This window comes from Neovison vison, chromosome 10, assembly GCF_020171115.1.
Source record: "Neovison vison isolate M4711 chromosome 10, ASM_NN_V1, whole genome shotgun sequence".
Lineage (NCBI taxonomy): Eukaryota > Metazoa > Chordata > Mammalia > Carnivora > Mustelidae > Neogale > Neogale vison.
In genome coordinates this window covers 3,222,964-3,248,154 of record NC_058100.1, presented here as the reverse complement: position 1 = coordinate 3,248,154, position 25,191 = coordinate 3,222,964, and the positions used below count along the sequence as shown (strand labels likewise).

At 59.3% G+C, this 25,191-nt stretch overlaps 1 protein-coding gene across 2 annotated transcripts in view; it reads right to left on the bottom strand.

The window, feature by feature from the left end:
• Positions 1 to 20,508: 20,508 nt before the first annotated feature.
• Positions 20,509 to 25,191, bottom strand: part of KIRREL1 (kirre like nephrin family adhesion molecule 1) — an 85,026-nt gene continuing 80,343 nt past the window's right edge. For both annotated transcript variants that reach the window (XM_044266648.1, XM_044266649.1), the window contains exons 12-15: positions 24,001 to 24,108; positions 23,727 to 23,866; positions 23,127 to 23,204; positions 20,509 to 23,014 (exon numbers count right to left, since the gene is read on the bottom strand). In XM_044266648.1, coding sequence (XP_044122583.1) covers positions 22,538 to 23,014; positions 23,127 to 23,204; positions 23,727 to 23,866; positions 24,001 to 24,108 — 803 coding nt within the window. In that variant the 3' untranslated portion in view covers positions 20,509 to 22,537. The remainder of the gene's footprint in view (positions 23,015 to 23,126; positions 23,205 to 23,726; positions 23,867 to 24,000; positions 24,109 to 25,191) is intronic.

The following is a 25,191-nucleotide window of genomic DNA, read 5'->3' as shown; positions in this document are numbered from 1 at the left end:
GAGAACCCGTAGTCTCACTCAGGCTTGGGTTACCCTAACGAGCATTTGACGGTTTGCTGGGAAGGAGTTAGTAAATTTTTGGAGAAACACATCTACGTCCAACCCCACTGTTAACCCTTCCTCCTAGAAGCACCCCGTCATGTGTCCCCTTGTCTCCCTCCACAGGCGCTTGACCCCAGGCAGTTGCAAGCCAAGAGCTCCTTCCTCAAAAGCTTTGCATTTTGCTTATGGGACTGTGTTAGTTGGGACCGTGTTCAGTCTCCTTGGAATCTGGGCTGTGTATTCTGCATCTCAACCATGGGTACCCATAGACTCCCACTGCAGCCGCAGAGGTTGAGGAGTTTGGTCATTCGGTGCTGAGGAGAGGCCAGCATTGCTGCGAGACCCACGGGGAGCCCCTCCTGCTCAGGGAGGGTTCCCACCTGCCTCCTCCAGTGGCTGATGGGGGTGTGGCGTTTGTCTCGTGGTTGATCAGCTCCAGCGGAGACCCATCACAGCTGGCCAGCAATGGGACTGAAAGCTTCATGGCCAAGGAAGATGTGCCCCTCTCTCCTCGGCAGCATGGGCCCCTTTCTCCAAGGCCAGCTGGCCTGCCTCTCCATCTGGCGACACACCCCTTCTCCATCCGACACGTCAGCTTGGGAGGGAGAGGACGGGGTGGGGTGTTGCCCCGAGTGTGCATGTTTTCCACACGTTGCTCGCGGAGAAGGAGCTCAGAGTCGGCAGCACGGTCGTCAGCACCCCAACACCAGCAGATCTTCCTCTCCTATCCTGCAGGCGCCTGAGTTCATCCATCGGATGTTTACTGAGCTCTTGCCACCAATCAGGCTCGGTCCTGGGTGCCGGGGCTACAAGAGGACGGGGCCCTGTCTTCTCTCTTCTGGACCCTGTACAGCACAGTGAGAGATGGATGCCCATGAAGGGGTCACGTAGATTAAGTGTAAACTGAGAGAGTGCTCTGGAAAAGAATTGGGTGTTAGGGGGCAGGTACAGAGGCAGAGCTGGAGAAGGCGGGCAGGGAGAGCGCGGGCAGGCTGAGGCTGCGGGACAGGCGGACGGTCCACAGGGCACAGGTACAGGCAGGCAGCCCTGCATCCCAGAGGGAGACCAGCATGGGTAAAGACCCACAACGGGAGGGGTTTGTTGTGTCCGTGAGACGGGAAGGCAGAGAGACAGCAAGCTCGAGAATCCTGAAGGAGAGTGCGTCAGAGGTGGGAGTGGAATTCACAAAACCCCGGAGGGCAGGGCTCTGAGCCCTCTGAGGTTCCTTTGGTCAAAACCCATGTGTGTGTGTGTGACAGGCCACTTCCTGGGGCCCTAAGTCACCCTCCTCCCCACTCTTCATGTTCCCCAAATCTGTTTTACTGACCAACCAGCTGGGCTGCATTGCAAGCTTACGGCCACCCGATGGCAGCAAAGGGCCAGCAAACCCAGTCCGCGGGTCACACTGGGCCCAGGGACCCTCCCTCCCCCGCTCAGAGCAGCATAGACCCTAAGGGACTGCGACCATGTTCTCCACCACAGTGGGAATCTCTTTCCCTCAAGATCTCCTGGCTGGAGATTTCATCCTTTTTTAAAACATGCTGTATAACAAGGATCAGTTATATGCTGGCTCTTAGCATACGGTGTATCTGTTCTGCCTAAGTACGCAGAGGACAGGACTCTGCCCCGCATACAGACCAGAGGCCGAGGCGCTGAGCTCAGAGAGGCTGCTCCTGCCCAAAGTCTCACAGCAGGGCCGGATTACCGCCCCCTCGGTGCACTCATCCGGGAGTAAGACACCGGGCCTGGAGGCAGCCCTTCTTTCCCTATCAGACGCTCCTGCTCTGAAATGTCACCAGCATGACAATGTGTGGTCCCTCGTGATGGGGGCAACTGTGTCTTCCTCGGCCTCTTCCACCTGCAGAGAGGTCTGTCTGCTGCCCCAGGCCCTGTGCCTGCAGGGACCAAACCTATAGATACCACAAACCCCATAGAGCGTTCAGAGGGTCATGGGGACCGGAGGGAGGCAGCCATCAACGGGTCTAGGATGCTGCTTCCTCCTCTAAGGAGCTGCCAATGCCCATGTGGTTGAGGACCGCCCTCGGGACAGTAACCATCTGGGCTGATTTCTGAGAAAGGCCAAGGATGGGTGCTAATGGGTTGCTCTAGGCATTCTGAAGCCTGAGGGACCCCTGTGGGCTGCATCAATCAGGGAGGGCTTCCTGAAGCAGGTGACATGTTAGGGTACCAGACAGGACTTAGAAGCAGAAGGAAGCACGTGACATGCATGACAAGGGACAAGTAGGAGCTGCATGATACATGTAGGGACTCTGGGCAGTCAGGTCGAGAGAGAGCACCAGTGGTGTTAAAGGTCTTGAATGCCAGACGAGGGTTTCCACGCTGGACCCCGAGGAGCCAGGGAAGATGGTCCACAAGGGGACGACAGCGCAGCTGCGGTGCAGTGACAGGAGCAGGAAGGGGTTGGGGAGAGGGTCCTCGAAATGCCCACTGGACACTGGACACTGACTCTTCCGCTCCCGGGTCTCCCCTCTTCCATGACGTCACGAGTCCCGCTCCTTCCACCTGAAATGCCCTTCTGGAGAGGCTCTGCTCAGCGGTGTGTGAGCTGGGAGGGGGGGATTCCCAGCTTCACAGGGTCTGGGACCTCCGATCGCAGCCTGGTCCCCAGCCCCCCCACCCTCCTGCCCTGGGGGCGGGAGGCTGAGTCCACGGTTGAACCTGGTGACAGCATGGGTGGGGGTGGGCCTCTTTCCTAGAAAAAGTATAGAACCCCGAGCTCTCTTCCCAAGAGAAGGAGGGTCGCCGTTCCAGCCTCGTGGCCGGCCCAGGAGCTGCCCCAAGCTGGGTGAGGGAGGCTCAGAGCCAGAGGGCTCTGCGCTGTGGAAAAGTCCACCCTCATCTTACAGAGGAGCCCCTGATGTCCCGAGGGGTGAGTGGGGGGCCGGGATGTGGGGCGGGGGCCACTGCGGCAAGCCCGGGTGCCTCCCAGCTCCACCACCTCAAACAGGCTGGGCAGCCACATGCACATTAGTTAAGCGAGTGACTCTCAGAGTTCCATCCGGGGTGCCTGGGGGTGGGGGTCCCCCAAGACCCTTTCAGGACATCCACAAGGTTGAAAATGACTTCCATACAAACATTACGATGTTATTTGGCTCTTTGTATTTTTATATTTTTGTTTTGTTAAGGAAGCACTACACCTGACACAAGGCTAGAACTCCAGACCCTGAGATGGAGAGTCCCGGGCTCGTCCAGCGGAGCCAGCCCGGTGCCCCTGGGTCTCCTTTCTTACTCCCCTTCTTACTCCCCTTCTTTCCTGGGCGCAGTGGTTTGTCCAACGCACCAAGTGTTACAGAGATTTACAAAAGCGATACTGTTCTTCTCTCAAAACGTTTTTCATGTTAACATATAATAAGTTTAGTAATGTTATTTTTAAATGAATTAAGTGGTTTTTGAAGTTTGTTGTTACTTGGTAATACGGCAGATGTGGGTACATACAACCCAGGAAATGAAATCTCCTCCCGGGGGTTTCATAATTTTTCAGTGTCCAGGGATAACGACCGCGAAGTCTAAGAACCACAGATTTAAACTCTGCCTCTGTTTCCTTATCTGCAAAATGAACATTGCACTTACCTCGTGGGATGGCGTGACCCCTCAGGTCAAGTGTAGAGTGTCTGCTCCGGGCGAGGACAGGTGTTGGGTTGCTTGAGCCAGCACTGGCCCAGCATCCCCTCAGGGCTGCCGGAGGCTGGCTGAGGTCTGGGGATGTAGCGTTGGGGGCTGGGAAGGTGGTGAGCGGCTGGAAGCCGAGGCCACAGGCACAACATCCTGTCTGTGCCTGGGGCGGAACCCTCAGGCAAGGTCACCGTGCACTGAATGACAATCCTACCAGACCGCCTGCTGGGACCCATGAGACCCAGACGGTGGGCCACCTGTCAGTCACGCGCTCACCACCTGAGGGCAGCATCCCCTCGAGGAGGACCGCGGAGGGGGCCCAGGACACGGAACCAGCTCTTGGGGCTTCTCTGGAACAAGAAGTCACTTCAGTTTCCCCCAAAGCCTGCTTTAGGAGCTGTGACATTTCCCAACCTAAGGAAGTAAAGGCGGCCGACTCAGCAGCAGGATGATAAACCAAGGATAAGGAAAACACCGCCAAGGAGTTCCAGTGACCAGTTTTGCTTCAAGTAAGAAGGACTTCGATGTTGTCTTACCTCCCCAGGCCCTTTGCATCACTGCACCCTTCGTGAGCCTGTCTTCATTGAGACGGAAGTGAGTCCCAGGAAGAGTCAGAAGGGTTCCTGCGCCCAAGCGATCACTAATGTTCTTAGTTTCCTTATCTGTGCCCGTTTCAGAGGATTCCGAGACTTTAAGTAGGGAGATACGAAGGATATTTGTAAAGTCCAAGGTGCTGTGGGCCCTTTAAGAATTAAACATCTTTGTGAGGAAACGCCAATTAGGTCAACCCCTTCATACCGGAGAGGGAGCTTCTCCAGGGTCTGCAGAAGACGGCGCCTGCTGGCTTGGGTCTGAGAGGTGAGCCACGGAGGAGGGGCAGGTTCCGTGGACTCTGCGGGTCTCGTGGACTGAGAGCTCCGTCCAAGACGGCTGCCGAGGACAGCCACACACACGTGACCCGGGAAAACCTGTATTTTCCTGTTAAAAAGAACGAACAGCTGTACCCCACCTTAGTGCTTACAGATGACCCTTGAGAACAGAAGGGAAGGAGCTCATTCTTGGTGCAGGAAAGAGGCTAGACGCAGGGAAGGAGCGCTCCAGGCCCCACAGCAAGTCAGGGGTGCAGGCAGACGCTGGGGCCCCTCTGTGGGGTCCCGAAGATGGGGGTGAGGGAGCCCCTCCACCTCAGCTCCCGTTAGCCAGCCTGTGCATGGAAAGCCAACGGCTTCTGGCTCCCACTTCCACCCCCCTTGTAAGAGCAGTGGCTTTTCCACATCCCGCTTGACAGGAAGCCACCCTCTCTCTCCAACTTGAAGGAGCCGCCCCCACGCCTCTGAGCCCAGTGCCCGCTGGCCATCAAGCCCAAGCCCTCGCGAGCAGAGCCGTGTGCACCCATGAGCCACGTGGAGCCACACAGAACCGTGCAGGTAAAGCAGACACGCGCACGTGCAGGACAGAGGGGGCCGTGTTCTCCGCAAAGGAGGAGGGCGGAGGGCGGGGTGGGGTCCCAACAAGGTGGAGATCGCCTGGGAGCAGGGCCAGGGGCACCAGGAGCCGGAGCCCTGCTTCTGTTGCCCTTTCCTTCCGGTGCTCAGGCGGCTTGTTCAATCACCATGGTTCTTGGCTGCCATGCTCAGAGGGACGCCCGTATGTTCCAGAAGGCCCTCGTGGGCAGACCCTCTGTGTCTCCATCTCTCCCTAAATTGCTCTTCATAATGCACACAGATGTGGTTTTCAGCCAATTGCATCTCCTCTTAACCCGAGATGCCTGGGTAGGTTTTGGGGGCGGTGGTCTGGGGACTTGGGTGATGGGACGTATTTCACCAGCTCTGAACGCATCCAGGATTTCTCCACCGCAAGCCCCGTACTGCCAACAATACCTGGGGTTCTGTCACTAGTAGACACCCAGGTGCATTCATATTCTACCTGCGGCTGCAGTCTCCGGAAACGTCCTTCACCTCCTCCCGTCTCGCAAATTACAGCAGTTATGAGATCTGCTGCTAGATCTGGTCATTGAATGCGTCGTTGAAGAGGGTGGTTGATTACTGTGTCGTGCATTTGTTTGTTTTGATTCTCCCAGTAGTGGCTTGTCAGTAGAATTGGGTTCCTTTGCAAGCCCACATATCTCCGTTCACACATTTGGCAACACTGTGATGCGGGAGGCAAGGGCAGGCGGCCTCGAGACGGGCCGCTTTGGCGGACGGACTGTTCTGCGCTGCAGCTGTGACCCTGTGGGGTCAAGAGAAAGTTTCACCCCTCCCTGAACTACACAGAAGAATCTGAACTGGGGGTCTTTCCCAGAATAAGGGTTATTAGCAGAGATGAATTTTATCCGAGTGACCCTTCTGCACGGTAGGGCAAACCTCTAATTTCCGTGCGTCTGCTCTTCTCCGCATTACCCTGTGAACTACCCTCCTTCCCTCAGAGGTCCCAGACCCCTGCCGCCTTCTCCTTAGTCTGGGATGACATAGATACCTCATTTTGCACCATGGTTTTTGGAATTTCCGTGTCTGTGTGGATTCCTCATATACCTGCTATTAAATTTGATTTTCTCCCGTTAATCTGCCCCATGTCAGTTGGATTCTGAGTCTGGCTAGAAGGTCCTTGAAGGGGATGGGACAGTCTTGCTTCCCAACAGTGTGAAGGAATCTGTAGACTTCAGTGGACTGCCAAAAGGCTCTGGCTCTAAGCCCCATGTGCACAGAGGGGCGCGGCGGGGAGGCCGAAGGGGGAGGCGCCTCTCTTCTTGAGCTCCTACATGTCCCAAGACTTGCTTTCTCATTACACCCCCATGAGGATTTGGAGAGGAGCAGACCATGCACACTTTAAAGAAGGAGGCACCAAAGCTCACCCAGGAAGTGTCCACCCCCTGCCCCTCCAGGGCTTCTCGGCCTCCCCACAGAGCCCGGTCTCAGGACGTGCAGAGCTGGGCTCTGGCGGGACACAACCAGCTGTGCCCTCCTCTCCACGGTGAGCGGAAACGCCGATTCCATGGGCTGTCTCATGCACACATGTGCAGGGCCTCCCAGCGTCCTAGACCTGCTGGCTGGATCCTGGAAAGTGGCCCTCCTCGCTGTGGCAGACATGCACCCCACACCCAGCCTCTGGGGCTACGTTGCCATCCATGCAGGGAGGCGAGTCCTAACGCCTCCCCCCACCAGCAACCAGGAGCTCAGGCTGGAAGGAGGCAGTAGAGGTCCGGCGGGGACGTCTGGCGGATGCAGGCAGGTGGGCCGTCCAGTGTGGCCTGGCTGAGCGCCTGGGGCGGAGGGCGAGAGCGCAGCCCCGTGTCTGTGTGCGGGATTCATTTTCCTGCGTGGTGGGGGGTGGCCGAGGCCTCCCCGCCGTACCTGACAGATAATTACGCCAAGATAAATGTCTGCCTTACCCTCTCCCGCTGTGTGTGCTGGGAGGGGTGCAGGCAGAGAGCTCAGGAGGGGAGGCCTGGCTGGTGGCCCCTTCCTCACCTACAAGCCTGGGGGTGGGGGAGGATACAAAGGGGTCCTGACTGAGCACAGCCAAGCTCCTGGACCCGGGAGCAGCCCTCCTACAGGGTGACAGACAGGGACAGCCTCTCCCACGCAGGCCCCAACCTGGTGGCTCTGTGGGAGGCCAGAAGCCAGCCCCCACACCCAGGCTGTGGGGGCCAGACTCGAGGTTCTATGCTGCACCCCTGAGCCTGGAGGAGCCCAGTGGTGCTTGGCCCGGCTCCGGGAGCTGGTGGGAATCCCAGTCCCTCCTGGGGCTTCTCCCAGGCTCTACCCCATGCCCCCGCCTCGTACCTCTTTGCCTCTTTCCTTCTCTTTCCGATTAAAACCTTTTCTATTGCGTGACAGGATTTTTTTAATGTTCCCAGGAGAAATATGGGAGGCAGTATATATAGGCTATGAACCTCCTACACTGTTTTTTTAAATTAAAATGGTAGTGGTTTTCCCTGTAATCTTGAATTTATAATTATTTTATGTTGACCAGCATGGAAGCTAATAACAATAAATCAAACCAATAAACATATTAAGCTAGTTTCTTTTTTCTTTCTTTTTTTTTTTTTTTTAAGAGAGAAACCGACTGTTCCGGCTGAGGGATGGTCCAGCCTCAGTTTTACATCCTCCTGGAGCTGGAGGAGAGCTTGATGGGAAAGGACCACAGTATGGTGGGAAAGGACCACACTCCCCAGAGGGTCTTCCCGGAGCCGGACGTGCTGCTACCTCCGGGGACTTGTCTGTGGGGCGTCCACAGGGCCCCTGGCGTGTCTGGCCCCAGACATGACCTGGTCTGGCCCATATCCTCAGAGAGCCTGACAGGAAGGTGCTGCGGCCCCACCAAGGCAGAGGGCATCCCCGCCTCCACCAAGGGGCCCGGGGAGCTGTGGTGAGGGGCTTCTGGGGTCCACAGCTCTGTCCTGGGCCGAGCCCTTCCTGGCCCCTCTCACAGCTGCTGTGTGGTGCACCTCAGCCTCCAGCGGGTTCTTCCCTCAGCGTCCTCTGACCCAGGGAGAGGAGCGGCTCCCCTCAGAGCCACCGTGGAAACACCTGCGGGGGGTGGTGTCCGCTCCCCTCCCCGGGCTGGTCTCACAGGGGCACCAAGCAGGTCCCCTCCTGCACTCAGGCCACTGGCCTCTGCTTTTTAGAGCCATCTCCCTGGGCTCTGTCATTCTCCAACCTGCCCTCCCCTTCCGCCCTCCTTCCCCCATGGCTGGCTTCTGCTCACCCTCCTCTCTGCCTCTGTCTTTGGCTTGCTCCTTTGTTCTCTTTCCTGAGATCTGGAGCTGAGGAAAGGTTCCTCCTCCTTGTCAGGCCCATTCATCCTCCTGCTGCCTCCCGCCTGGCTGGCTCTGTGGGTATCACTCACCTCCCCCGGGTTTCCTGCCTTCCCTTGGCTCCTACCTCTTTTTCGGAGCAGTGGCTGGGCCCTGGCAGGTGCACCTAAGACCCCCTGGGCCTCAGCACCAACCCCGGTGCCCATCCTCGTACCATGGCCCCTGCGTGTCCCCACCGTGATACAGACCTCTTGGGGCACACATGCTCCACAAAGACTGCAGGGGCTCCAGCCTGTCCATGAGGAGCCCCCTTCCCGTCCCAAGAAGAAGTGGGGCTGTCTTGACCATGGGCTCATCCATTCTTGGGAGGAGGTGGCCCTATGTCATCGGGAATTTCCGCAAACCTCAGGAGACAGGGCTCTCCAATGTCAGAGGCTCAGAGGAGATGCAGGCAGGTCCAGGTCCCCACAACACACTGCCAGCTCATATCCTTGGGGGCCCCAGGCCACGGTCCCAGGTCAGGTCCTGGCCCAGGCACTTCTCTGGCTCTCCTTGCCCCCCCTACTGGGCCCTTTTGGCTCCTCTCTTGCATCCCTTACTCCCCAAGGACATTGCCTGAGGATTTCAGGGTCCCCGACCCTTCACCACCCCACCCTCACACTCCTGCCGGCAGCTGCATTTGTCCCCAGCCCCCGTCTGCCCGCTGCTGTTGAGCACAGGACCCGAATCTCTCCCACCGCCTCCCGCTCTCCCTGGCCACTCCTCGCTCCGTTCTGCTACTCACCGGCCACCTTGGATGGGGAGCCTTCCCGGATCCATGGGCACAGAGGACACGCCCCTGCCGGGGGCATTTTGGGATCGTGCCTACCCACACACGGTAACGCGTGTAGGACCTCTGAGTCCACCCAGGGGAACCCCGTTACTTGACAGCAGGGAGAAGGAAGGCTCCAGCGGGGAGGACAGGCAACCCGAGCCCACAGCTGACTTCCCGGAACAGAAGCAGCCTCAGCCCACACTGCTACCCTCACACTGGGCTGGGCTGTGCGGACAGACACCTGGACGCAAGTGCCACAGCCGTTGGCACAGGGCAGGGCAGGGGGGACCCCTGGGGATGCATGTGCATGGGGACCGCGGGGACAGACGCCTGCCTATCAGTTTCCCCCTGAATGTGTGCAGAAACTCCCCCGCCCAGCCACAGTCCTCACCCCAAGGCGCTCACCCCAGGAGACCCCCGCCCGGCAGGGTCTGGACTTCACCAGGGATGCGCCTCTGGTGAACGAGAGGGCTCTGGCAAGCCCTCCGCAGCGGCAGGTACCCACCTGGAAATGAGGGCAGGATCCCGGGGGTGTCTTCCCACGGGCATCGGGATGAAGGTTAAGGTCAGCGAAGAAACGGATCACGAGGGAGAAGGAGGGACAGAGATGGCCTAGGGTGGGAAGGAGTGAGCCAAAGTCCCCAGAGGCTGAGCCCCTGCAGTGAGGGGATGGTTGCTGCCCTCCCTCCAGCCCTCCCACCCCACCCCGTCCCAGCACTAAAAGGAGCGTGGTGGGAGAAGGAACCACTAGGCTCAGGAACGAGGGGCAGGGGGACAGAGCACGGTGGGGGAAAGGAAGCCGCAGGAGAGGAAGAATAAAGGCCACAGAGGCCCCGGCCCCCTCCGTGCAGCCCCAGCCCTCACGCCCGCCCTGCCTGACGCCACACTCCAGCACAAGCCATTACAGAGAACAAACTACCTTCTTGTCTCCGAGATGGGTCCCCGGGGCGGGAGGCAAATTGCCTGCCTCGTGCATAATAAACCAGGCGTGGAGAGGAGGCCGCAGCCCTGTGCCTGGAGCCCCTGCCGGAGCCTGGGTGCCCACGGGGGCGGGGGCGGGGGCGGGGGCGGGAGCACCTCTGCCAGCCCGGGACACCGGGCGGCCCGTCCCCGTCCCCACACCCAGGCCCCCCCACTAGAAGCTGGGTGACTGCAGCTTATTCCAGGAACACCACAGCAAGCACTGGGAACCTGCCTGGAAAGCCTTCCTTCCCCAGGAGAAAGTGGGCAGAGCCTTTCTCATCCTTCACGTCCCTGCTCAGAGGTTACCTTGTCCTCGCTTTGAACCCTCAACAGTTTACGGCTTTCTCTCCCTGCTAAAGCAGCTCTGTGTTCAGAGTCCCAGGGTCTAGAGCCCACCCCGCAGGTCCGAGGGTTTGCAGACAGGTACGTCTCTGCTCTTGGATGGCACCTCCCCGAAGGACAGAAACCGTCGCGTACGGGTCTCCACACCTCCAGAGACGTGGCAGAGAGTCCCGGGCTGAAGGGCTGAGTGTTGAAACCATGAAACCGGATGCCTGGGTCGCTAGTCCGTCACACGTCCTTCCCCTCCACTTCCCACCTCTCCTGCTCTCCTGGGGCCGAGGGGCTACCTGGGGGGAGGGGCTACGCTCAGGTGCTCTCCCTTGGGAGGGAGGCTGGCCACCCTCAGATGCTGTGCAGGAAGGGGACCTTGACGGGGGAAAGGAGGGTGTACCGAGCCCAATGCCTGCCCGCAATGGGCTTCCAGTCTCCTGACAGAGAGAGAAAGAGAAAGAGAGACAGCAGCCAGCACGCCAAGTGCACAGAAAGAGAAAAGCAGGGAGCCCCAAGCTTTTCTCGCGCTAAGGCAGTGGCCACGAGAGTGCCTGGGACCCTGAGCACAGGGAAGGATCAGCTGCGCAGAGCCCGTAATTAGACGGAGCAGGTGGGGACAAGCTCTTCGGGGAGGAGGCCAAGCCCAGGACGGGACTTTCACGACGAGGAGGAGTCAGCGAGGGAAAGATAAAGGGAGAGGGACACTGTTTTGAGGAGGAACCACCTGTTCCAAGGAGGCAAGAAATGGTGCGTGCCTCGTCCCCAGGAACCGAGAGCAGACTCACAGGTGACATCCTTAAACCCCGGAAAGGGACTCGGGAAGCCGTGGGACTGGACAGAGCGGGGTCAGGTCAGGGAGGCCCTTCACCCAGTTGCTAAAGGGCTTAATTTTGTCCCGACCTTGACGGGGAGCTGTGGAATGACTTCAGGGACGAACGTATCGCATCAGATCTGCATTTTGGAAGGATTATTCCCACAGAATGGTCAAGTACAGTTTAGACGGGGTCAGGCCGGAGACAGGAAGATTGCGTCGGAGGCTGTCACGCTGATACAGGCAGGAGTGGAGAAAGCCAAAAACCCGTGCAGAGTCATGGAAGGGAGAGGAGAAGCCGGCTGGAGCGTGCACGGGGAGGGCAGAGTCAGCAGGTCCGGGTGGCGGATCCGGGAGGGTGAGGAAGGGCAGGGAGCCCGACACGGGGCTCGATCCCAGGACCCTGAGATCACGACCTGAGCCGAAGGCAGACGCTTCACCGACTGAGCCCCCCAGGAGCCCCGATATTCATTTCTCACAGATGAAAGAGGTGAAGGTGTCCTTGGGGCACGTCAGCACTGCCGGCAGACCTCAGGTCCCGGACTCAGACCCTGCAAGCAGCCCCGGGCCTGAGCTCAAGCACGAGACTTTTCTCCTCCATCCTCCAGAACGCCAGTGTTTCCACACACGCCTTCAGGTGCTTCCACCTGCAAGATTTCAAATCTGGGAGGCACCTGTGCCCCGGGGCCAGGGTCCATGTCCTCCCGTGAGAACAGGGCCGTACCTGAGCAATGAGGTCTCAGCCTCTTTCTCTAGCCTGCGGAAAGGCCGCCCTCTCAAAGGGGCATCTGGGATGCCAGCTACTTCTCATGGCATGGAGCCAGGACCAAAGGGACAGGCATCAAAAAAATGGTTTTAATAACTGAAGAGACTGCTAATAGCCTTTAGGTTATTAGAAGGGGAGCTGGAGCCCCAGGGGCTCTGAGGCCAGAGCTTCCGGGGCTCGTGTGCGAGGCTCGTGCCTGGGCGTCCTCCGGGTGTTGCGTGAAGGACGGGTGTCCCCCTAAAGCTGTGGCTCCAGGGGCCCATTCCTCTGAACGCTGCGCGCAATCACACGTATGAGATGCCTGGCATTTTCCTCAATATACAGTAACTTCTTCCCTCCTGAAGCATCCCCAGACTCTCGGAGGTGTCTCTGAAGGAAGGGGTCCAGCATTTCACTCGGAGACAGGACATCCCTGAGAGCAAGGAGGTCAGTCATGGGAAGGGACAAAGCCTGGCAAGAGGTAGGCGGGCGGCCAAGGTGGGGCCCCGGGGACTCGAGGAGTGTGGACTGTATCCTGCACATCGTGAAGCCGTGAGGTCCGAAGCAAGGGAGTGACGGGGGGTCATTTACACTTCGAGAGGCTTCCTTCGGTTGTGTGATTTTGGTGGGAGTCCAGATTTCTGGCCTTGGTGGTAGAATGAAGATCGGGGGCCTTTTCAGGCCGTAACAACTCTTCAGAGAATGGGTGCTGCGGAGGACAGTTTCTGGGGCACAAAGTAGGGAAGCAGGGAAACCGCTTAGCCACTGCAGGGGTTGGGCCGCCCTGAGGGGCCTCTGGGCGAGGAAGGGGGTGGAGGCGGTGGTGGGATTTGGGACACATCCTCATTTAATGCTGTGCTAGCTCTCCCTTCAGCGAAGGAAGGAGGTCGTTAGCCCCCTTTCAGGGATAAGAACACGGAGTTTCAGGGCGCCTGGGTGGCTCTGTTGGTGAAGTATCTGCCTTTGTCTCAGGTCGTGATCCCAGGGTCCTGGGATGGAGCCCCACATCTGGGCTCTCTGCTCGGCAGGGAGCCTGCTTCCTCCTCTCTCTCTGCCTCTTCTTCCCTGCTCGCTCTTTCTTCCTCTCAAATAAATAAATAAAATCTTGGAAGGCAGGAAAGAAGGAAGGAAGGGAGGCAGGAAGGAAAAGAAAACGGAGACTCAGGAAGTTCGGTAACTTGTCCAAGATTGCATGACTAGGCGGCGGAGGTTGCTCTAGAATCCTTGATTCCTGAAGCTCAGAGCAGGGAGCACAGACGGGATCCCGGCAGCCGGGTCTGGGACCGTGTGATGCCAGCACCCTACTAAAACGTTCCAAGGAGACCCACAGCCCAGAGCACTCCAGGTCTCTGGACAGCCCGGAGAACCCAGGCTGCGGTGCTGGGCTCGGCTGCGGCAGCCCTCTTACTGCGTGTCCCAGGGGTTTCTGTCTGAGAATCTGGAACGTCCTCCTGCTGCAGTGGGCAGCGGCTCTCAGGGCGCTGCGGAGGGGAAGCGGCCCCCTTCCCTCCTGGGGAAGAGCCGGAAGACAGCATATTCACTGCAAGTGAGCAAGTGAAGGAACCAGAGAACCTTGGCGGGGCTGGGGGGGCCCTCCTTGATTAGTGGGGTGCAACGGGAAACACTGCCTTCCTGCAATTGTTCAGAGCGCACTCTGCGGGCAGGGCGTGGGAGAGGAGGGGAGACGGGGAACCCTGTGGCAAGAGAGAGGTTTGCAGAATCCAAAATATTGAACTCCGGGAAGAGACATGACGTCATGGCAACAGCTACGGCTCCGTATCAAACGGCCGGTGGTGAAGGGGGCTGGGCCCCCAGACAGCGGCGCCCTGAAGGCTGGACTGTGGCCACCGTGTAAACTGCAAGGAGGCGCGTCCGCACAGAAAGAAGGACCGTCTTCCAATTGATCCTGCCAAAATAACAGAAAAGCCTGTTTTTATAGTGGTGATAATAAATTAGCAATATTGCACATTTACATCTATTAGGCTGAACCGTATAAAATGCTGATGTTCAACCATTCCTGACCTAGAAAAACAGTCGTTTCTTATGGCTTGACTTACTACATCTTCCCATCTCGGAATAATTCCCCAAGTCCTGTTTCATGGCCTGCGAGTCCGCCAAGATCTGTCCCGGCCGCCTTTCCAATAGGATTTGCTGCCATTCTCAGGACAGCCACAGCAGGCTCCTGGCTGGGTCTTGAACCCCCAAATCTCCTTTCTGTTCCAGGGCCTTTGCAAATGCTGTTCCCTCTGCCCAGCCTATTCTTTCCCCAAGCTTACTCTTCCTCTTCTCTCATTGGCCACGTCCCTCCTCCCAGCGTCCCTGCCACCTACTCGAGGACCTTTCTCTGCCTCCCCTCCACCTGCCGCTGTCCATCCCTGTCCTGTGAGGGCAGGCACCCTGTTGCCCCACAGCACCCCCAGGGTCTGGAGTAATACCAGACACGTGGTAAATGTTCAATAAATGTTTTCGGCATGAATGATGGAATGACTTCTTAACCAATGAGGAAACCGAGGCCTGGAAGGGTCAAATGATCTTTCCCAAAGGCTCAGAGCCCGTGTCTGGAGAAGCCAGAGGGAAGTCTCAGCGTTCGGGTCCCCAAGTCCAGACTCTGTAAAAAGTCAACCCGTTTTCCAGGCTCAATGGTCTTGATGCAGAGCCTTTCTCTGAGACCAAGTAGGGGCTCCTGCTTCAGGTCCCTAGTGGGACCAGGTGCCCCAGAGGTACCCTCGACTCCTGAGTGTGTGACCCATGGGACACATGCTTCAGAGAAGGCTCTGAGAAGGACAAAGTGTTGACCATCTCCCGGAGTCGCGCGGCTGGGGTCCCGGACCACGATGCTGCCTGAAAAGAAGAAGTCCCAACCGGTGTCTCTTTTGGGAAGCTGGAGCATTTATCTGAGCCTCCAAATACGAAATATTCCTCACTTTGCAAATGAATGCAGGATGTGTTTACATAGCGACCACCAGGAGAGCAGTATTATGTGGAGAGGAACAAAAAGACAAAGCTGCCCGTTCAATTCTGGGAGCTGATGGCTCTGCTCTCCCCGGGAGGCTGCCTCTGTGCAGCTAATTACAGTGAGTAAGGAAATGGAAAAGTGAGGAAGTGATCCTTTCCTCCCCCAGGTTCCGGCTTTGCAAAGAGCTGGTCTTTTGGTTTCAGAACCCGGGGGGCTGGCCGGATGGGCTCTGCCAGGCACGTTCCCTGCCATCAGGACACTGCGAGAGACGTCAGTATCCAACACGCGTGGGGAGGAGGGCTGAGGGACGTTGGCGGCAGCAAGGTGTGTGGCCGGATGTTCCTGAGCGGGGGTGGGGTGGGGGTGGGACCCCGCTGTGTCAGGACCAAGGCAATCGAGGTGCAGAGGGTGTTGTGCATCTCGCCACACTTGACTGCTCACAACATTTTGCAAAGAAAAGGAGTTCAGAAAGTGTGCTGGCCTGCAGGGGGACGGGGACAGCACTGCTGGGGGGCAACTGGTGACCGCTCACGATGTCCCTAAGGAAAGGGGCACAGACAGCTCCTGGGGCAGCTGCCCACTGCTCCCCTCTCTCTAGGCTAACAAAAGCTACTGTTTGCTTAATAGTCAGGTGCTAGGAACGCTGCTAGGCACTCTGTGGTGGATGGGAGCCGTTGTCTGTTCGTGTCACAGAGCAGAAGAGCGGGATGTAGGGACCTGAGGTCAGGCAGGAGGAAGCAGAGAAGGTCTGCATTAATCAGGATGGGCCATGTCGTGTCCTACTAACAAGCAGCTCCACACTTTCCTGATCTTAACACAACAAAGACACATTTCCCCTGCAAACTCCACGTTCATCATGGCCTCGGGGAGTCACCCAGGGACCCAGGCGGAGAGGGACCCACCATCAAGAAGCCGCACCATCTGGAATAAATGAGCTCTTGTTGCCAGACAGGCAGAGGAAGAGCCGGAGGGTCTCACACTAGCAATTAAGTGCTTTGGTCTGGAAGTGACATGTCACTTCTGTTTGTAGCGCACTGGCCCGAATGAGTCGGGCTGGCCTCGTCCAGCAGTCGGGAGCTCAGGGAGACTCAATGTCCGTAGCTGTTGTCAACGTCCAGCCTTGGACAGGACGTGAGCGCCCCTGCGTGGAGTCCCCACACTGTCCTGCTTCATGAGACACTGCGTCCTCGAGGTGCTGTCCCCACTCAGTGCCTGTGTGCACAGGGCTGCTGGCTTTCCCCTCCTGCTCCCCATCCACGTCCCTCCAGCCCACACGGAGCCACAGAATGCCAGGCCCTCTGTCGGCCGCTGAGGGTACTGAAATAGAGCATACATGGTCCCTGTGTTCGAGCAGCTTTACTTTAAGAGGACAGTGCGAACGTGTCCCACACATAACCCTGCCATCGGAGCAGACAGCTGGGAGTGAGTCAGCCCCATACAGCCCACCTGTCCCAGGACCTCCCAGACGGAGCGAAAGGGAATCAGTAATGAGTCCGGCAAGGCTTCTAGGAGGAGAGGGCCTTTGGGCTGGGTCCCCAAGATGAGTACGATCTGGAAGTGAGGAGGGTAAAGGACAGGCTGGCGCATTCCAGGCAGACAAGGAGACCAGGGGCCTCAGCGCAGAGGCGGGGGGAGCAGGGTACGTCCCCAGGGCAGCACTCCATCTAATGGCAAGAACACTGGGGGAGTCACAGGGAGAGCTGAGCGAGCCCGTCCTCTGGGAAGATGTCTTGTCGTAGATCCGTGGGGACCCTGAACTTGACACACGGGTGAGGAAGGGCAGACAGGAGGCTGTTTGTGCCTCGGGCCAGAGCTCGCCAAGGCAGAGGACTTCACAAGGAGGGGGCAGCTTTCCAAACTCGGCAGAGCTTGGCGATTACCACTTGTGCTCAAGCTGGAGGTGACTTCAGGGAGTGGCTGGGGTCCCCCGTCACAGGCAGAGGCCTCGCACGTGAGACAAGCTCCCGTGGCCTTTCTTGTGTCAGGAGCAGAGTGGAGCCCTCTACAGCTCACAGGCTTGTCCCCAGGACCCTGCTGGGCCCGTGCTGGGCTCCGAGGATGCACAGAGGCGGCGGGTGTGCGGACCCAGCCCACAGCAAGCAGCCCCCACGCAGGGCTCCAGCCTCTCTGGGCGGGGCCTCTGCCTGGGACCTCCCACCGTCTCGGAAACGGTAGCATTACCTCTCAAGTATTTTCAGCTCCCCCATCCCTACCTCTGTCTCTGGCTGTGTCCTGTGTCCCTTGCACACAGAATGGCTCCCGTGGACCAGCTTCCGTTTGCTCGGTGGTCACATAGGTGATGCAAACAAGAAAACCTTGTATCTCTCTGATGATTTATAGCTTTCAAAAAACAGGATCTGAAAACAGCCATTTCCCCCACCCCCCACCCCCGGTGATCCTCAAACGCTCCTGGGACATGACCAAAGAGAAATCCTTGCGGAGGCCACTACCCTCCAGGACTCCCAGGTTCTCAGCGGGATGGCCCATGCGGGCCTCCGCGGCACGGGCTCCCTTCTCCTCCCTCAGAGCCAGAAGGCCACGGGCTTGGGAAATCTGCTGTTGACCCAAACCTCTACCTCTTAATAAATGGAACCCATCTGGCTCCCACCCTCTCCCAGTTCCTTCGGGATCTGGACCCCGGGTTCAGTCGCCCCCTGACCTGCCCCCTCATCAGTTTTGGCCCCAGAGTTCCGGGTGCGTGTTCCCGTGGCGGGCCTCCTGCTGTTTGTCTGTCCTCTCCCAGGTGCCGGCTTCTGTCCCTCAGGGCCCCGGAAAGCCACAGATATAAGTAACTGCCCGAAGGACCACATAGATCCTCTCTTCAATGTCTGCCCAAAAGTCCAATTTTCTTCCCCAAATGTGACCATTTCACCCCAAATCAGGCAATCTTTTAAGCAAGAACTACTCATGCCTTCAATAACACAAAACATGGTACTTTTTAAAACATTTATATTTATATATATAAAAAAATTAAATATATATAATATATAGTGTGTTTGAGACTAAAAATATAGTACATAATATTTAAAAAAAAGGAAAATGAAAACAGGCAGAATAGGAAAAGGCGTGAGGACACACAGACACACATTGCTAAAAACCTACAACGGTTGTTCTAACAAAAATAATATTTTTTTCTCTTAATTGTCATCATGGACCCATTTATTATTGGGGTTTGGGAGCAGAAAACTCAACCGCAGCTCAGAGTGGAGGCTGTGACCCCAAGGGTGGTCGGGGCAGAGAGCGTGACCACCGGGCCGGGAGCTGGGGGTGTTCCCGGGGCAGCATCTGGTCTCCAGAAACAGGTAGAAGGCCCCGCGGCCTGCCAACCCTCGAAAAGGCCCGTGGCTGTGGCCCGAGAACAGCCAGGGGCAGGACAGGAGGCCGGCAGGAGCGGGACAATTCTACGATTATTATTATTATTATTATTCCTGTTATTATTTGTAAGGGCAGCTCGTACCAGAGCCGCCCATATGGCCTGTGACTTCTGCGCAGCCTTCTCCAGGGACGGGGCCTGGAGCTCCCTCACAGTGACGCAAGGAAACGGGAACCTCCCCTAGCGCCCCCGTTCCGGACTCTCCCCGGGCCGCCTGGAGGCAGGAGGAGGCCAGGCGGATGGAGGCTGGCCTCCAGGAGAGGCAGATACTGGGGGGCAGGGAAGGCAGGGACAAAGGAGGGGGGTATTTAAATACTAGTTTCCTAGCCTCTTCACAAAAACAGATGCCTTTCCAAATCACATCCCTCGGGCTGTGGGGTGTCTGCTGACCACCTCTTCACTGGTCCTGCCAGAGTCAGGGACTTCTCGAACACCTTCCGGGGACTCCCTAACATGAGGCACAGGGCAGCAACCCGCCAGGGATGCCCAGCACTGGAGTGGTAGGGAAGCCTGGGTTTCCGAGGTCGTGGCGGCCCAGGAGAGCAGCCATGTGGACGGAAGGGTCCACCCAGCCAAGTGAGGCCGCGACTGAGCCGTTTCAGTCCAAGTGGGGTCTTGACTTTGATGTGTTTTTCTTCCGACCTGAATGGCCCAACACGGCTGCCTGCACGGGTCAGGTGGGCTGAGGGACCATTCGGTTCCATTCTACGGAGCCCAGAGCCTGTGGTGCCCCACAGAGCGTGGGAGGAAAAGGGGCTCCGGGGCAGGGCCCTCCCTCAGAGCGATGGGCTTGCAGGTGGGGGGTCAAGCTGACCCTGTCCACCCCGGGCATGGCGTTCTGGGGAGCACCGCCGTCCCTGGTGACCCCACAAGGACTCTGGGGCTGGGCTTCGAGGGATCCAGGAATCAGGACGCAGTCTGCGCCCCCAGGAGCTCACCCACAATCACCAGAGTCAACTGCTCTCCCCTCTCCCCTCTCCCAGCGGCCTCACAGAAGGGTCAGCCTTGCTCACGCTCACTACCTGGCTCGAGACACCCTGGCCGGCAGGTTCGCCTCCTCAGCGAGAGGACAGGGCGGAAGGTGGCTGCCCCGACTCCCCACCCCCCCCAACCCCAGCTCGACCCGGAACCTGGGCAACCTGGAGGACTCCCCACGCCCCGCCCGGGCCACAGACGCCTTTGCCAACCCCGCAGAATTCTGAGAGGGCTTCCGCCGAGAGCGACTACTCCCAATGGTCAGAGGACAAGCCCACAGCAATCTCACGGAGGCCGAGGGTGAGCTCCGTCGCCGTTCCGCATCCAGCAGACCCTGCGGGAAACCCGCTTGCTACACCTGCGACCAGAGGCCCACAGCGCAAGCTTTCCTCAAGAGAGACCCTTCCACCGCTCCTCCCTGTCCCTGCTCACGTTCCGCTCCCAGCTCCTCCCTAGGGCTGGCTGGGCCGCCGCCTCACCAAATGAATATAGCAAGAGCAGAATCATCCTAGGGCTGTGCAGCCCTCCCCCCGTTTGAAGACCAGAACATCGGGGGTGGCAAACATGAAGAGGTTAGGCCCAGGTTAGTCAGCCAATGGCAGCTTCGGGATGTGGCCCCTGATCTCCTGACCCCCTCGTGCCTCACTCTTCCCACTAAGATGAGTGTATCAAAGGCGCTCGGGGTCACCGAGATGACCACACCACGCACTCGGGCACCTTGCTGGAGGGGCCCCGCCTCCAACGGCAAAGCTCTCCTGTGTTCAAGGGCGCCTTCCCCTCCCTGGAAAAACAATTCCGTCCGGCCGGACAGGCAGGCTCCAGTTCTGGGGCTGATCAGACGAGCGGTGTGCAAATTGCAGAGGGTAGAGAGGGCCTGGGGCGCTGGTGTCTCTCTGTGCCTTGCCCTGGGCACGCTCCATAGCCAGGAACGGCCAGTTATGGCGTCCAAGAGCAGAGAGCAGAAAAGTAAGCTCTGTTCACAGGCTTCTGAAAACTAACCGTCCCCGTAGCGTCAGCGGAGCTGGCTAGTGACCTCGGGCCCTCCTCTTCATCATCTCAACAGAATGGGCCCCGCACGAAAACAAAGCCAAACAAAAGGAAACAGAATGTGGCCAAACCCCAAATACAAATGAATATTTTTTTGAATACTCTTGTTTAAAAAGCCATTGCCATCTTTAGACTTTAACTGTTCGATTACCCGTGGCTTCTGTTTCTGCGAAGAGAATCAAAATATGCGTGAATTCATCTGCATGGGAACCTGCATCCTTACCAGACCTTCTCCCGGGACTCACATAAAGGACTCGGTACGGAGGGGTCTGCTCCCAGGGGTAGGGGTAGAATGCAGCTGGAACCTGGATGATGTCCCCCCACCCCCAAGAGACACCCAGGATTTGCCCCTGATGCCGCAGAAGGGGATGTAGAGGCAGCCTGCCTGGCTGCAACGGAGCTGCCTGCTTCCTGGGCATCCGCTGGACCTTACCAGCAAAGACGGGGAGGAATGTCACCCCACAGAGCCATCCGCAGGGGTGGTGATGGCCCGTGGCTGATGAGCATGTAACTCATTAAAGCAAACACGACTAATGAGTGGTGACCAGGAGAGAGGGCAAAGCGCGTTCCGGGGATCGCCCCAGAGACCCCGCCTGCCGGGAGAAGGGGGCGGGGGCACAGTTCTCTTTGGTCAGAGGTGGCGGCTGAGAATGGCCATGTGGAATGTGTGTGTGGGGACAGCATGGGCAGGAGTGCCTGCAGTGTCCTCCCGGGCCACCTTCCTTCCTCTCCAGGCCCCTCACCCGCCGTCCCGAAAGTCTGCAACACCTAGCGGCGTGTGTCTGGGGCTCGCGATACCAGTCCCCCGGGGCCCCCTCCCACAGAGCCGGTCAACCAAAGCTGGACACTCAAGGCACTGAAAGTGGAAGGAATCTGATTGGTCCAAGAAAAAAAAGACACTTAACAAACCAAAACCTGTCTGCAGAGACTATCTCCCATGCCCCCGGAAGGGGGCCTCCCCGACCCACTGGGGGGCAGGACAAGCAGTCTGAGAGCGAGGCACCCTCCCTAAGCCTGTCAGAGCCCGTGGGGGACAGGTCTTACCACCTGAATGTTTAAAAATGGATTCAAAGTGCTTGGAAATTCAGAGTAATGGATGGTGCTAGGAATCTGGTGAACAGGTGTCCCCTTCCCTTCCCATTGGGACTTTGGGTGGGGGATCCCCTACAGCTTTTGTTTTTTCCTCCCCAAGTGAGGTTTTCATTGTTTTTTGCTGTCTTTGAAAAATAGCCTGAGGCATCCCACCCTCTCACCACCACGCCCCAGAGGGGCTCAAGAGTGAAAGCCAGGATGCGGACCGGCTGGGTAAGGAAGGGGCTCCCCTAGACGGGGTTCTGGAAACTGCTTTGTAGCGCACAGCCTTCCTGCTGGTGTGTCAGGGCAGGGTTCCCCCACCTTCTTTTCTCCATGGGGACCCTGATCTAACCTGCTGGCCCTGCACAGAGGACAGAGAAGCTGGGTCCTCTGCCCACAGGTGTCCACAATGAGCAGCCAGGACAGCTGGCCCTCTGATCCCAGCTGAATGAGGGCTGGATCTGAACTCAGTGCCAGGGCTGCTCCGTGGACAGCTAAAATCAATCCGAGGTCCCTTCTGCAGTCCCGGAAGGAGTAGGAACGCAGAGGATGGAGGGGGGGCCGGGCAAAGGCGTCTCCGCATATCTGCGCCTGAGCCCCCCCATCCCCCCACTGCGTGTCCCCCTAGGCCAACGCCTGTCCATCGTCACACACCCCTGCCCACTTAGGGGAGACCAGAGGGGTGGGGCAGAATGGGAATGCTAAAAAGTGTCCCCTCCGCTCTCCACAACCTTCGCTTCCCTGTCCGCGTGCTGGGGCCAGGAGAGAGCCCAGGTCAGAAGAGACACGTCCTCCCGAAGAAGAGGGAAGGGCAGGCCCAGGAGGCTGGGGCATGCACAGAGCACCATCCTCGGGACGGGGTGTTTCCGGGAGACCTGCTCCCCACCTGCCGCGCCGGCGGAGGAGGACGAAGGCTGGGCCGGGCCGGGAGCGACGCGCAACGCCCCTGAATATCAGGGAACGGCTGTGACAGCCTCGTCCTCTGCCCCGCAGAGGCGCCCGGCCGGCCCCGGGCCTACACGTGAGTCTGCATGCGCTGCTGGAACCGCTGCCCGTAGTCCGAGTGCTGCGAGGTGTAGGAGAAGCGGGTGGCCGTGGCGTACTTGCCGATCGGGTCGTACGCCTCGAACGGGGTCCGCTCCAGGCCCGACGGCGGCGCCTGCGGGTAGCCCAGGCGGTAGGTGGGGTAGCCCGCCGCCGCGGGGAAGGGGTGCGGGTTGAACTTGTCGTAGTTCTCGTAGGACAGCGTGCTGGCCGAGTCGGCGCCGGCCGGGGCGGCGGGCCCGGGGGCGGCGGGCTCGGGGCCGAAGTCGGACGCGGGGGCGCGGCTGTAGGAGCTGAGCTGCGCGTAGCCGCTCGAGTGCGAGAGGCGGGAGGCCGGGCGCCCGTCGAAGCGCGCGGGCCCGGGGGCGCGGTAGTCGGCGTAGAGCACGGCCCGCGACGCCGGCCGGTCCTCGTGGGCGCGCACGTTGTAGTAGCCGTTGGTGGGGTCCTGGGGACGAGGGGCGAGGGGCGCGGTGGGGGCGCGGCCGGCTGCACCTGCCGGGCCCGCGGGGAGCCCGCGCCCCTCCTCCCCAGCCCGCCCGCGCCCACCCCGCGCGCACCTTCATCTCGTACTCCTCCCGCGTGTCCAGGGCCTCGCAGCGCAGGTCCTGCTTCAGGTCCACGTCGTCCTTGAAAGACTGCGGAGCCGCAGGGTGGGCGTCAGGGCCCGGCGGTTCTCATCCCACGCCGGCCCCGCCCCAAGCCCAGGGCCGCCGGAGGGGTCTGGGGCCCCGGGTACACTCGGGTTCTGAGTGTGCGCCCAGCCCGGGAGAGGCTCTGGGGCGCGGGGCATTGGAAGAGGTCGGAGATACGACCTGGCAGCGGTTTTATGGCTGACACACAGTGTGACCTTGGGTGTGTCACAGCCCCTCCCTGGGACGGTCTCCTCCTCCCCCTCTGAGCTACGTGGCAGTTGGATCAGAAAACTAGGGGTTTCCAAGTCTGACTGTACGGGAAGGACCGGGCCAAGCCCCGGCCTATGGAAGGTCCCATTTGCCTGTCCTTTGCGGCACGGAAATTAGCCTGGAGAGGACGTGTGCGTGCCCGCGTGTGCGTTTGTGCACGAGCATGTGTGCATGGCAGGATCAGAGCCCGTCATCAGAGGGAAGACAGACGGTCTTAGTAGAGCGGGGGCGGGCCAGGAGGAGGGGGAGCCTCACCGAGTAGATGGCCTTCATGACCCGAGTCGCTGTGGACACGCTGGCGGTGTCCTCCTCCCGGTCTGAATGCATCGTGAGTGGCTCCCGGTTCACAGTCTCCACCTTGATGTCCAGCTTCCTAAGGGTCACGTCCTTGCGGCCTGCACAGGGAAGAGCAAGTGGATGCACTGTGCTAGCCTCTGCTGGCCAGCCCTGAGGGCTGGGGGCACCGGGGGGCTTGTCTGCTCAGGCAGGGGAGGGGGGAGCTGCATGCGGGTGGGAGGCCCGGACTCACTGCCTTTGCGGCGTCGGTAGAGGAAGAACACCAAAGCGATGAAGAAGAAGGTGAGCAGCGCGCCCGCGCCGATGGTGGCCCCGGCGATGATGCCCACGGGCAGCACCTCTTCAGAGAGAAGGGAAGGCTGGGGTGAGGCCGGCGGCTCACGCAGACCCGAACGCCAGCACCAGGGTCCCGCCGGCACCCATGGATGGGAACGGCATTTGCCTCAAGTTAGGGGGAGTTGGAGAGGAAGCTCTGTATTGGGTCTGGGGTTAGGCCTGAGCTTCAGCTTAATCCAAGTTGGGAGCATGGCCATGTCCCCTCCCTGCAGCTGTGACACAGCATGACTCTGGCCCTGGGTGTCCGTCCACCCCTCTGCAGCCCACCTGCCTGCGAGGCTTGGCCTTGGCTTCCTGGGCTGGGATGGTCTGAGCTCAGCCGTCTCCACAAACTCAGACCCGCCACCCGTGTCCCCCCGCATCTCTCCACCACGCCACCTCCTCACCCTGGCCAGGGCGGCCCCGGCACCTGCCCTCCCAGGGCTCCAACAGTTCTCCTTGGCTGCCCTGCTCCCCTGAGCTAAGCAGGACCCAGGGAACCTCCTCCAGCGAACTCTCCCTCCCTGGCAGTCCTGGATGGATCAGATCTGCGGGACGTCCTTACCCTCCGTGCTGAGTCCTGCCGTACTCCCTCCACTTCGTTCTTCCCCACCACCCCTTCGCTGGCACTCTCAGCTAAGACCCACCGGACGGGAGCCCCCACTTGTCTCTCCCTCCTCAGAGCATCCAGCAAAGTCAAAGGCAATGCCTCCTTCCACACGCACTGTCTTCCGGGAGGAAGCGCGTGCCTCCTAGCAGAGGAAGGATTCTCGAAGAGGCGGGAACCACTCGCTGCGGGGCGCCCGCCACGTGCCTCCTCTCTGCACCCTCATGCCAACCCAGGGAGGTCACCCGTCCACGAAGCATCTGATTTTTCCCCAGCTGAAGTCCTTCGCTTCCCCACTCTGTTCTGACCCAACAGCCCCTCAAGGGCTGGCACGGCGTCTTGTGCACAGCCGTCCCTGCGGACCCGAGCGTGCAGCAGACCCAGAGGGGCCGCTAGTGCACTTTGGGAAAAGGGGGTGGGTATCCCCAGCGGAGCACAAGCGCAGGCTCTGGAGGGCAGGCCCCCGAGAGGGTCATCTCCCCATGAGGACTGCCGGGGAGA